This window comes from Pimephales promelas, chromosome 11, assembly GCF_988280905.1.
Source record: "Pimephales promelas chromosome 11, fPimPro1.hap1.1, whole genome shotgun sequence".
Classification (NCBI taxonomy): Eukaryota; Metazoa; Chordata; class Actinopteri; order Cypriniformes; family Leuciscidae; genus Pimephales; species Pimephales promelas.
In genome coordinates, this window is record NC_142779.1 from 7,438,282 (window position 1) to 7,449,862 (window position 11,581).

Below are 11,581 nucleotides of genomic sequence, written 5' to 3' on the forward strand. Positions count from 1 at the left end.
AAGACAAAAACAAACGCACACTTCTGGGCGTTAGCTATCTATTGGTTGAATTCATAATATAGGTCACAGGATAACGTGTTTGCAATATTTCACTTACCTGACTTCCATTCACTACAACCATTGACTCGTTGTATGCCATTGCAGTCAAATGACAGTTCATAAAGAAAGAAGCTTCTAACGAGGACCAACACAAGGGTTTTTATGCTCATAAGACTGGAAAGTTTCCTTTATATTTCCAAAGTAAACTTTGAATCTACGCTCCGTATGAAGCTTTACTTCTTCCGCGTGCTCGTGTCAGCTGATCTCAGACGGAAGCACGCGCCACTGTTCAATTTCTTAAATCAGTTTTAGCTGTTTACGCTATTCCTAAGGATGTTTTGCCATAAAAAATAACGATGAGTAGCATTATTACTAGCAATGCGGACAGCCTTCTGTTGAAAAAAGCAGCCGTTTTAATCACTGGAAGTTAGAATCTCCAAAGAATGCGTTTAAGATGGTATGCGACATAGGCTATTATTACAATTCAGAAGTCATATTTCTCTGTATTATAAGTTGGATAATCATATTTTACTGTATTTCTTCACGTTCATGTGTTCATTTAATAGTTTATGGCAAAATAACAAATTAAAGCTTTATTGTTATCGTTGTATGACAGACAGTGCTCGAGAGCATGACGTCATGACGGATCCTCCCACAGGCGGAAGTTTTGGACGCGCAGACAGACAGTGTGGAGACGAGTAGGATTTCTGATCTAATGCTGGCGGTAGCGCATGAATTCCTACAATAATGCAACGACGACTTAGTTTGCCTACTAAAATATGCTTCATTAGACGCCACTGGAAATCTTTTTTATATTACCATCTTTATAGAAAATAAAGGGATTGTGTCTGTATGTAAACGTTCATACCTGTCGTATCACATCGGAGCGCGTGTGTAATGTAAGGTAAAGTGGTTCGTTGTGGTCTCTTTTGACAAATTTAATGATAGAAAATGCTTTGTAATGCATGTTTAACAGATGTAAAAGAATAAACGGGTTTTTGTATTATTATTGTTGTTGTTGTTGTTGTTGTGTTGTTGTTATTTATCGTAGATAGTTACGCTTTGAATGCGCTATATGACGCAGTTTTTTTCTTTCTTCTTTTTTACTATTTGAGTTGGCTGAATTTCCGTAACGTACTGATGTGAGCGTTTTTCTAAGCACTTAAATTATAATTAATAGGCTGTTGTTTTTATTGTAAACTGATTTTATGTTGCTTACTTTGCCTAAATTGTTTTACTCATCACTTAGTCAGCAACCCTTTCAAATGTATCTGTAACTTGAGGGGTAAAAAACTGTGAAATGTACCCTATAGTGTTATTGTTTATTTTAATAAATCGTAAATGTGCGGGTCTCAATAGCCTACAGATTTTTTTTTTTTTGAGCAAACTCGGGGGTTTCGGACGCTTTAGGCAACTCTATTTAATAACTATAGCCTATAGGTAGCCATAGTCATGCATAAACATGACGATATGAAATATATTTAATACATTTGCATTTAAATAATATCAATTATGACCCCCAAAAATATTTTACCATTTACCGAGTGTTTGGTGCCAGGTTCATAAGCTCATTCGTCATGCAGACAATAAAGAGAAACATATTGCTCGACGCTTAAATTTATGGTTACCCTTCTCTGCCCTAATTTCTCACGCAGTGAGAAAACAATCACACATCTTTCCAAGCTTAAGAAAGATTCTGCTCTAACTCTCAGCTTGTTAGACTAGCCTATGTTGATACCGGCCATTTATCTGTGTTGTATTGGAAAAGGGAATTACAGCCTACAGCAAAATCTTGCCACTATTTGCACTTACAAAAACTTAAACAGCCTACAAATAGCCTATTGTTAATGATTCAACGATAAGAAAAGCGTTTTTCAAATCGACTATGGTTTTCAGAATCAAACTAGCCTATTTGAGCAAGGCCTACTTCTTGTGGCTAAATAATTCAACTTCTAAATATTAGAACACGTAAACTACGTAAAAAAGGCAAATGCAATCAGTAGCCTAAATATTGATTCCTGTAGAGAGAGAGTATGTGTAAGAGAGAGCGAGATATAGGCCTACCCTATAGGATGAACACGTTCTTATTGGTTTATAAACTTTTACAATAAAATTATTTATATTTTATTTTAAAAGTATGATGTAGGCTACTTGGCTAATTTAATAGGTAAATGTGATTTTTTTTTAAAGGAGGGGGAGAAGCTTATTTTATTTAAGTGTATTAAATAAAACTGCGTTCTGGGGTTTAATCGCCAAGTTTAGCAAACCAACAAAGTTTATTGTTTGTCAATGACAAGGGTTATCTGTTTCATGTGTCTGAGATACTCCAGCAAAATATACATTTCTTTCACGCTGATGACTGTCCACTCCAGGTTTTCTTGCTCTCCAAGATGACCTGTCAAGCGGATTACCGCAGAAAGAGATTAATGGTGGAGGCGGGTTGCAATAATAATCGTTTTGTTTGATGTGACAACTTTGATAGGCGTTGATTTACTTACAAACTGATAGGCTTTTAATTGAGCGCCTCCATCCAGTGAGAGATGAAAGGCAAAGCGCATTGAAAAGCTGCCCGATTGCCCCGGAGCCTCAATACTGATTAGCCGTCTCAGCGGTGAATAGTTCAAGGCTTTTTAAACTTCTTTTCTCAAAGGTCTGACAGACCATTTCTCTTTCTTTTATGTATTTTGGTATTGTCAAATAAAATGAATAATTTTATTGTGTGTAAATAAAATTGAGTTGACATGAATGGAAAAAAAAACTGTCTGGACTATTTTTTCTTTTTCTTTTAACATTCAGAGTTAAGGTTTGGTTTGGCTTGAGGCATCGTAATTATTACCTACAAGTGAATATTACGTTTGTGCACAACATGTAGCCTATGTCCGGAAAGACCTGAAACTGCAGTGAGACAAAGAAAATACAATTTGAAGTAGCTATCATACCTGTCTGAAACTTTGCCTCGGCATATTTAAAACTGGTTTTAGGCTATCATGCAGTCAGAAAAAGCACAACACATCGACTTTTCTTTCTTTTTAATTCAATAGTAGGCTACCTGCAGAGGAAAATAAATTATAAACATATGCACTGTAAAAAAAATAATTCGTAAAATAACAAAAAAAAAGTTTAATCGATTATGGTAATGGGCATAAAAATGACAACAGGAGAGACGTGAATTTGTGTTGTTAATATAAAATTAAATTAGCTTACACACATGTTATAACCTATATAAAGTAACTTAAGCAAAATTTATTTTTACTTTAATTGCTTACCTCGTGTTTTTATTTTAGAACTTTTTTTGTTAGGACTATAAAAAGTATAATTATGACGCTCTCAAGAAAGTAAGTTAGGCTACTTCAAAATATTCGAATATTTTTACGTTTTTTGTTTTGTTTGTTTTTTCCTCTCAGCAGCTGTATTTCTAAATCCTATGATTAATGACCAGTAGTTGGTTTTCTATTCCTACAACTGAAGAAAAAGATGGAAGAAACAAGAAACACGGGGAAAGGGTTCTTGTCTTACCACAGGTTTTAAACAAAAACCTTTCCAAACTGAATCAAACAGAGAAACTGCCCCTCAAATTAAGTGACTGTTCTCCGGGATGCTTCTTTTGCCCTTTCCTCTGTCACTCGCGGCACATAATCAGCTTCAAAAGCTGACGTGAAGTAAGAAAAGGATTGACAGCGACTGACAAATAACTGATTGATTGTGGTCGAGCAGAATTGACAGTTGACGGAGGGGTGGGGATAGAAATAGAAGGGCGGTCTATATTATATTGAAAACATGTGACATTCACATCCCTCTATCACTGCATTGGTCTGCTCTTGTCAACGCTTGTCTGATTGGGGAATTCAAACACTACAAGTTGATCTTGTGTTTATGGTTTAGCCCGTTCACATAAGGTAGTCTAACGGTAAAAAAAAAAAAAAAAACTAAAGGCACACAACATCTTAGAAAAAGAAAACTAAATATAAATGCATACAATTAATGAGTAGTACATTAAAAGGAAAAATGGTTACTAAAAATGTGGGTCTTTCGCCTGCAAAGAGCTATGTTTCTATAATAAAAAATAATAAAAATGAATCTCCCAAACTGTTTTAATTCTGCTTTTGACGATGGTGTTAATCAGTATCAGAAAACATGGGGCTTAAACTTATAAAGGCCACCAAAAGAGACGAAAGTGTTAATGTATGAGAGAATTAATTCTCTCTTTTAAAAAATTTCTAAATTATAAAAGCATGCTCGTGAAAATGAATAGCGAGCAGTTTAAATCTCATTTTTGACAGAGACGTCCGGCGTGTACGACAACCTACATATTGAGCAAAATCTCCTCCCCCAAGTTGTCAAAATAGAGGCGCTTGCAGGAGGAGGAACGTCACATCCCCTTGACCCTCCAATCACCTCGGGGTCCCATTTGATTGGAAGGCGGCAAGGGCTTTAATCTCGGACTAATTCAGCTGCTTTTGAAGTAAAAATTTCTACCAGTTCTTGGTTTGGGAGGACAAGCGCGCGGACCTACGGGAAGAGACAGAGCGCGCGCTATGCCTTTGGTGTCACACGCGGTTCCGGATCTGCAATAGCCTCGCGCTTTGCTCCATGCGGATTATACTACAATTTATCTTTATTTCTACCATTTGAATGAAGATTACGGCAAAGTGTTTTTTTATTTATTAATCTGATAAATGAAATCCCAACAAAATACATGAGAACTGGGTCATGATCACATCGCCTTCTGCTTCTGCTTCAAGAAATAGTGATACTGATCGAGTCTGGGAAAGCACCAGCAGCAGCTCTCGGAATAACAACTCCGCGGTCGTCAGCAAGCCTTTTCTCCATTCCGTCCCTCCTTCGGACCCTTTACGGCAAGCTAACCGAATTCCCATAAAGATTTTGAAAATGCTTACTGCACGCACAGGACACATTTTACACCCTGAATATCTTCAGCCATTGCCATCCACCCCGATTAGTCCAATTGAGGTAAGATGCGTTTTCGCTGTTTCGTAAGCTGTTCGTGTATTTGACAAGTCCGCATTCTATTTTGTCGGAGAAATGACGGAGCATTAGCCTACGATAATCTTGGATTAGACGTAGGGGAGCTGGTGGATAAAATGAATAAAAGCCAATAGTCAACATCGTATTTTAATTTGACCAAATTTCTCTTTAATCCAGCTAACATTGTAAATGCGCTTTTGGCACGGGCTTCCAGCCCGTTTCGTTATCGACTCGCTTAAAACGCTCGAATAGGAGCGACGAGTCGTCTAGGGAAGTTTATTTGTTGTTTATTTAGACGAATACCTTGTAATGATTGTGCTTTTACATATTTGTGGTGTTTACGTCCTTTATTTTTTTTATCTGTCCTCGCAGCTCGATGCCAAGAAAAGTCCTCTGGCTCTTCTTGCGCAAACGTGCTCTCAGATCGGTAAACCGGACCCTCCACCCTCCTCCAAACTCTCCTCGGTAACATCAAACGGATCTAACGAGAAAGAGTCGAAATCTGGCCCTTTAAAACTGAGTGACATCGGCGTGGAAGACAAATCCAGCTTCAAGCCGTATTCCAAGCCATCGGATAAGAAGGACTCGTCTTCTGGGGTGTCGAACGGAGAGAAATCTGGTTTCCGTGTGCCTAGCGCCACCTGCCAGCCATTCACTCCCAGGACTGGCAGCCCGAATTCCAGCACTTCGGCTTCCCCGATGCCGTCAGATGGAAAGGGAGAGAGAGACGAAAAGAAAGAGTCTGATTGTAATAAAAACTGCACCTCGGATGGATCTGCACCGACCAGCATCAGCCATAGCAGGATAAGCGTGAGCTGTGCGGGGATTAACGTGGAGGTCAACCAGCACCAGGAGACCACATCGGGATCCAAAGCAGCGACGTCGGAGTCCTCGTGTGTCACCTCTTCATCCTCAGCCTCCGTCCTGGGGTCAGGACTTGTAGCCCCCGTTTCTCCGTACAAACCCGGCCAGACTGTTTTCCCTCTACCCCCGGCTGGCATGACGTACCCTGGCAGTTTAGCAGGGGCCTACGCCGGCTATCCCCAACACTTCCTGCCCCACGGTGGAAGTCTGGTCAATGCACAGCTCGCCAGCTCGCTGGGCTGCAGTAAAGCTGGCTCAAGCCCCCTAGCCGGGGCATCCCCTCCATCCATAATGTCAGCCAGCCTTTGTAGAGACCCTTACTGCTTGAGTTACCACTGTGCCAGCCACTTGGCCGGGGCAGCCGGAGCTTCCTGCACACACGACTCGGCGGCTGCGGCTGCTTTGAAGTCCGGATATCAACTCATGTACCCGACACACCCTTTGCACGGGGTTCACTCCTCGCCGCCATCTTTTGGTGGACACCCTTTGTATCCCTATGGGTTCATGCTGCCCAACGACCCTCTTCCGCATGTGTGTAACTGGGTGTCAGCTAACGGACCTTGTGACAAGCGTTTCTCGTCCTCCGAAGAACTTCTTAACCACCTGCGGACGCACACCGCGTTCACCGGGACCGAAAAGTTTATATCGGGTTATCCCAGTTCGTCATCTTTAGCTAATGCTGCCGCCGCAGCAATGGCATGCCATATGCACATGCCACCCTCAGGAGCCCCTGGGAGCCCCGGGACACTGGCACTTAGGAGCCCGCATCATGCGTTAGGACTAAGCAGCCGCTATCACCCGTATTCAAAGAGTCCGTTGCCTACTCCCGGCGCACCGGTTCCAGTACCTGCCGCGACCGGTCCTTATTATTCTCCCTATGCACTGTACGGTCAAAGACTCACCACAGCAGCAGCGCTTGGATACCAGTAGAGAAACAAGCGAACAAAAAAAAACTGACTGTCCAAATTTATAGATTATAAAGATTGAAATATAAAGACTTTTATATCATCGCGCCACTGAAGGACTGGATCCGTGGACTCACTGTATTTATTTATGTCAGCTTAAAGCGGACAATAATACAAATGAAAATATTTGAGAAACTCAAAAAGTGCATTACATGAACTCTGTAGATAACGTGAAACACATGTTAGAGTACTAATAAAATAGGGGTCTTCAGTTGGATGTTGATTTGGAATTGCTATGATTGTATTGTTCGTTATTATTTAATGTCTCATTGAAAAGAAGATAATTTACATGCATGTTTGTTTCTTAAATCCCAAATTGTCCACACGATTTGAAATTGCAGTTATTTTTCAGGTGTTCACCACGGAGAGAGAATTGGTATTTTTTGTATGTATTCTGGAAAATAAGAAACAATTCTGTTCCATATTTCTGTCTTCAGTATTCATTAACCAAACATCACCAAAACTCAACTCAAACTAAATTCTGTCATTTGAGGAGCCTATATTGATTAAGCCGTTTTAAATACAATAGCTAATGGTTGCAGCCTTTTTCAAGTTTTACAGTTCTAAACGATTTAACTTCGAATAAGATTTTAAAAAAATTATGAGTGTAATCGTCGTCTTGAGATATTTTATTATTCGTATTTTTGTAATGACTGGCAGCAATCAGAATTAAAAGTTTGGTATAACGATTTTAAGAAATGACGCCAGTACACGTTTGAAATAATTTCAGGTTCATTTTATTACTTATGCATCGAAGTTTATAAATAAAAGAAATAGTTTATTTCTAAATACAAAACGAAATGTAGAAATTGCCACTTTATTTCTTCTTACTTGGCGGCGATAAATTAATCAAGGGGTTGTACCATCTTTTTTCATATTTTTACAAAGAGAAAATGTTTTCAGAACAACTTTTTGGTGAATGACACGACCTGTGTTCTCTTTCTTTTTTTAATATCATGTTGTCAGTCCATCATCTCACCAAATATCGAATAATCATTTCAGAATATAAACGGCTATGCTGAATTCTGAACGTGCATTTGTTGTGGTTTTGTTCAACAAGATTTTATTTTGTAATGCTAGGCTCGTTTGCTGAAGGATAAGTTATAACTACAGCCGTCAATGGCGTATGTGGACAATGAGTTATGTTTTTTAGAAACGCTAATGACATTGCCGAGTGCTTTGTTTATAAATAGATTATGAAACAGACTGTCTAAAAAAAACGATTGGCCATACATTTTTAATTGAATATAATTGTAGAACATCTTATTTGTTATAGATTACACAATATCAGGTTTAAGTCTGTTTTATGTGAATTAACGAAACATTTATTTCGAGATTTTTACAGATACACACAAGGAGTTATAACGTGCTATACACACTAGGCTATTTGTCAAATACCAGCCTAGCCTAAAACGGTCAGCAATATTTTCATTCAGTGAGCAAACACAAACATTGTCATTCGACTAGACTTGTAAATCATATCTGTCATTTAATGAAACACTGCGGCTCCCGCTTAGGAAACAAATGCAGAGTTTGTGTTTTCTTTATGGGCCCATCTAGTTTGATCACCAAATTATTTCCTCAACAATTGCTTTTATTTGAGTAGTCCATAGACTTTTTAAACTGAAAAAATATATATGAAACTTTAATTAATCAAAACGAGTGTAATTAGTTTAAAAATGTGTAATAAAAAAGAAAAACAAGAGAAAACCTAGGCCTATATTTATCGAATGCTCCATTACATTAAATTATAAGGATAACGCATGAGAACAGAATAATATGTAGGCTACTGATATTTTTGTTTGCGAGACTTATAAAAAATATGGATATTTAGGCTACTCTTGCAAAGGGATTTTATAATGTTTGATTGTTTTTTTTACTCATGGAAAATTGAAACATGCGCATGTAACGAATAAGGCAATAGCCTATAGGCCTAACTGCGTGTCTTAACTAGCCTACATAAATTCCCAACGCAGCCTACATTACATATATAATTTAATATAGCAATATATCAACTATAAAGTATAAAATAGTAGCCTACAAATCGTCTCCCGACATTTTAGGCGCATTTTTTTTTTTCCATTGTTAACTGTTTCGCGAAACAAACTGCACATTTGAGTCGACTAAACTTAGCCTATATATCGTTTTTAACAACAATCAAGCTGAATATCCAATATTTATTTATTAATTTAGTTTTTATTTATGTTTTAATTTTGGTAGAGATGACAAATAGGCTAACCGCGGAGAAACGTACAATAATACGCCTATAAGCTATAGATACATTTAAGAACTAGGCCTACATGAGTTTTATTAACTAAAGTTATAACTAATGTCACAAGATTAATTAATGATCGTATTTACACTCCTAAAGCAGTTCATTAAAGATGGAAAACTTCAACCCGCCCAGAAATGTCATAGACGCGGAGCAACTAGACTATGTTCAGGAGGCCCACACAAGCTTTAAACTGATGTAATGACGGTGAAAGAGAGCAATTTCCATTTTTACCCACATCATGGTGGCTGTAAGGAGGTCCCCGATGGAAAGCCATTCATCATGTGCCCCTCCTCCCGGGCCTGTCATCAGAGGAGCTAGCAGGCACATGTGTGCATAAATTACCCCGCATGCCTTCTTCCACTGCTGTTCACTGTGGCTAAGAAGTATAAAGAGGAACAGAACTCCACAGCCTGGTAGTAAAGCATGACTTACACCACTGATCAGCCCTGCAATGAGCATGTTTATAAGGGCGATAAATAAAGTGAATACCTTCCACAGTGGTCTCGTGTAAGGTGCCAGGCAACCACAATATGGAAAAGAGGAGGACTGGAATGCGTTATTAACCTGTGACAACAGCGGCTTGTTGTAGGAGATGAATTTAAGGCCATAGCTTAATTTGAGAGGGGAAACATTTCATAGATCAACACATGACTTTTATACAATTGAAAGTGTTCACCCTTATGTTTTGTTGGGGTCTACAAGACACCAAGGCTCTTTTGCCAGCTCAAAAACATTCTTTTTTCAAGTTCTTTTTTTCCCCAATTTTATAAGAACTGATGAGATTTGTCCATGATAAATGTTTAATTTGGGGCCTCAAACACCCCAGCTATAAAACGTTTTTTTTTTTTTAAATCAATTTAAAAGGAATTTCCACATATTTGCTGTTATTGTTTCTTTCTACAAAGTGTTTTCCGAATAACAGCTTTGTTGTAAAACAGAGCAATGTCTTTAAAACTAAATGTCTGGGATTTTATTAAGTCAGAGGATCATATTAAATTATTAGAAGGGCAAAAAAAATTAAGTTCATTTTAAAACCATACTATTATTATTTCACGCACAGTGGGTCTCTGGGACTTCAAACATAATTATCATGTGTACCGGACATAGCCACACCTCAGGTTTCATGCCAGAGGTGCTAAAAAACTAATTGCATTGGTAGAGATGCATGGCTGATTTATGGACCATGCTGTGCCAAGGTATGCTGACACACAAGGCCTTCCTGCTCTGAATTTACCCTTTTACTGGAGCTGCTATAAACCCACTTACCACTCAAAGCTGGACTTTAGAGGACACCTGGATTGCCACCACTGATTTACACTTCAGTCTTTTATTAAATAGCTCAAAATTACTACTGACACCAATGTAATTACTAGGCGTGTGATAAAATAAACAGACACGCTGTAGTCTGACATAGCAATCCTTTGCTTTGAGCAACAGCTGTGTCAATATGTGAGTGCCACGCAAACGCTAAACTTCTAGACGTAAGTCACAGACAATTATATCTTTCTCTCACGAGAGTGGTTTGATTTATGGGATTATGGGATTGAGACAAAATCCTTTTTAGCTGCAATGAGGGCGATTATCATTGCAATCTTTCAAATGAGAAAGCTTTGTTTACAGTCTAGCAGCAGGCCTTCGAGTTGTTTAGCTTTCATTTAACCTTGTAAGGTGCAAACCTTCTTTTGCGTAGCTCACATAATCGTCTTCACCCAAAGGTGCTCCGCTCCGACTAACAGCAGCTATCTTCAAGAGTGATTAATGTTGACGCAGGAGGTGGAAATGACCACAGCTTTTGTGATTGCAGTAATGAAGCCATAAACCAAATGGCATGAAATGAAGCAGGAGCTCCACGATTTAATCAGCTCATAAACAGATCCACTGCATCAAGCCAATGACGTTATTACCCATCTGAAGTAAATCTTGCTAATCTCCAGAGATAAAATCAACATCATCAATGGTCACATGTCATATTCATCAATGCTAAATCGCCCCCTTTTGACAGATTAATCCCGGCCACGGCTCCCAGAGAGAGTGGTAATGGAGACCCAGGCAAACAATTCACTCATTGAACACGGCGGGCTCCTAGGCTAGTATCTCTTGGCGCTCTCTCTCTCTCCTCATTGATTTACAAATTCAAAGTGCTCATCAAGGTGAGAAAGGCCCAAAGAAAAATGGCTTCCGTGACGGCTTGTCATTCAAAGGGCCTGCGATGCGAGGCACCTTCTTGTGCTTTAAGTGCCTAATTGAGGTCATTTACGGCAGCTCTCGGGGCTCTTGCTATCATATCTCAATGCCTGTTTCATTTGCACATTTTGGGGTTTTGACAAAGAATATTTTATGGAAATGAGACCATTCTCTGAGAATACTTAATGGGATTTTTCGTAAAGAGCCCAGTGATGGCTCGGATGTCTGTCGATGATAAATAGCTGCGATTTTTAAGATGAGACCATGT

At 38.9% G+C, this 11,581-nt stretch overlaps 2 protein-coding genes and 1 long non-coding RNA gene across 4 annotated transcripts in view; 2 read left to right on the top strand and 1 right to left on the bottom strand.

Annotated features, from left to right (window-relative positions):
* lrmda (leucine rich melanocyte differentiation associated) overlaps nt 1-310 on the bottom strand; it is a 285,513-nt gene extending 285,203 nt beyond the window's left edge. For both annotated transcript variants that reach the window (XM_089116851.1, XM_039672339.2), the window contains exon 1: nt 98-310. In XM_089116851.1, the coding sequence (XP_088972977.1) occupies nt 98-160 (63 nt within the window). In that variant the 5' untranslated portion in view covers nt 161-310. The remainder of the gene's footprint in view (nt 1-97) is intronic.
* Nucleotides 311-385: 75 nt separating this feature from the next.
* LOC120479658 (uncharacterized) lies at nt 386-1,048 on the top strand. Its single transcript, XR_005622956.2, has 2 exons — nt 386-496; nt 656-1,048. It is a non-coding gene; the product is annotated as an uncharacterized LOC120479658 (long non-coding RNA).
* A 3,381-nt stretch (nt 1,049-4,429) lies between these two features.
* znf503 (zinc finger protein 503) lies at nt 4,430-7,278 on the top strand. Its single transcript, XM_039672626.2, has 2 exons — nt 4,430-5,010; nt 5,398-7,278. Exons 1-2 carry the CDS (start codon nt 4,750-4,752, stop codon nt 6,817-6,819), a joined length of 1,683 nt encoding a protein of 560 aa, XP_039528560.1. The 5' UTR covers nt 4,430-4,749; the 3' UTR covers nt 6,820-7,278.
* The last annotated feature ends 4,303 nt before the right edge of the window (nt 7,279-11,581 follow it).

Coding starts and splice junctions, on each gene's coding strand:
- znf503 (XM_039672626.2), top strand. CDS start 4,750: ATGATCACATCGCCTTCTGCTTCTGCTTCAAGAAATAGTGATACTGAT. Junction 5,011..5,397: donor CCCCGATTAGTCCAATTGAG/GTAAGATGCGTT, acceptor CTGTCCTCGCAG/CTCGATGCCAAGAAAAGTCC.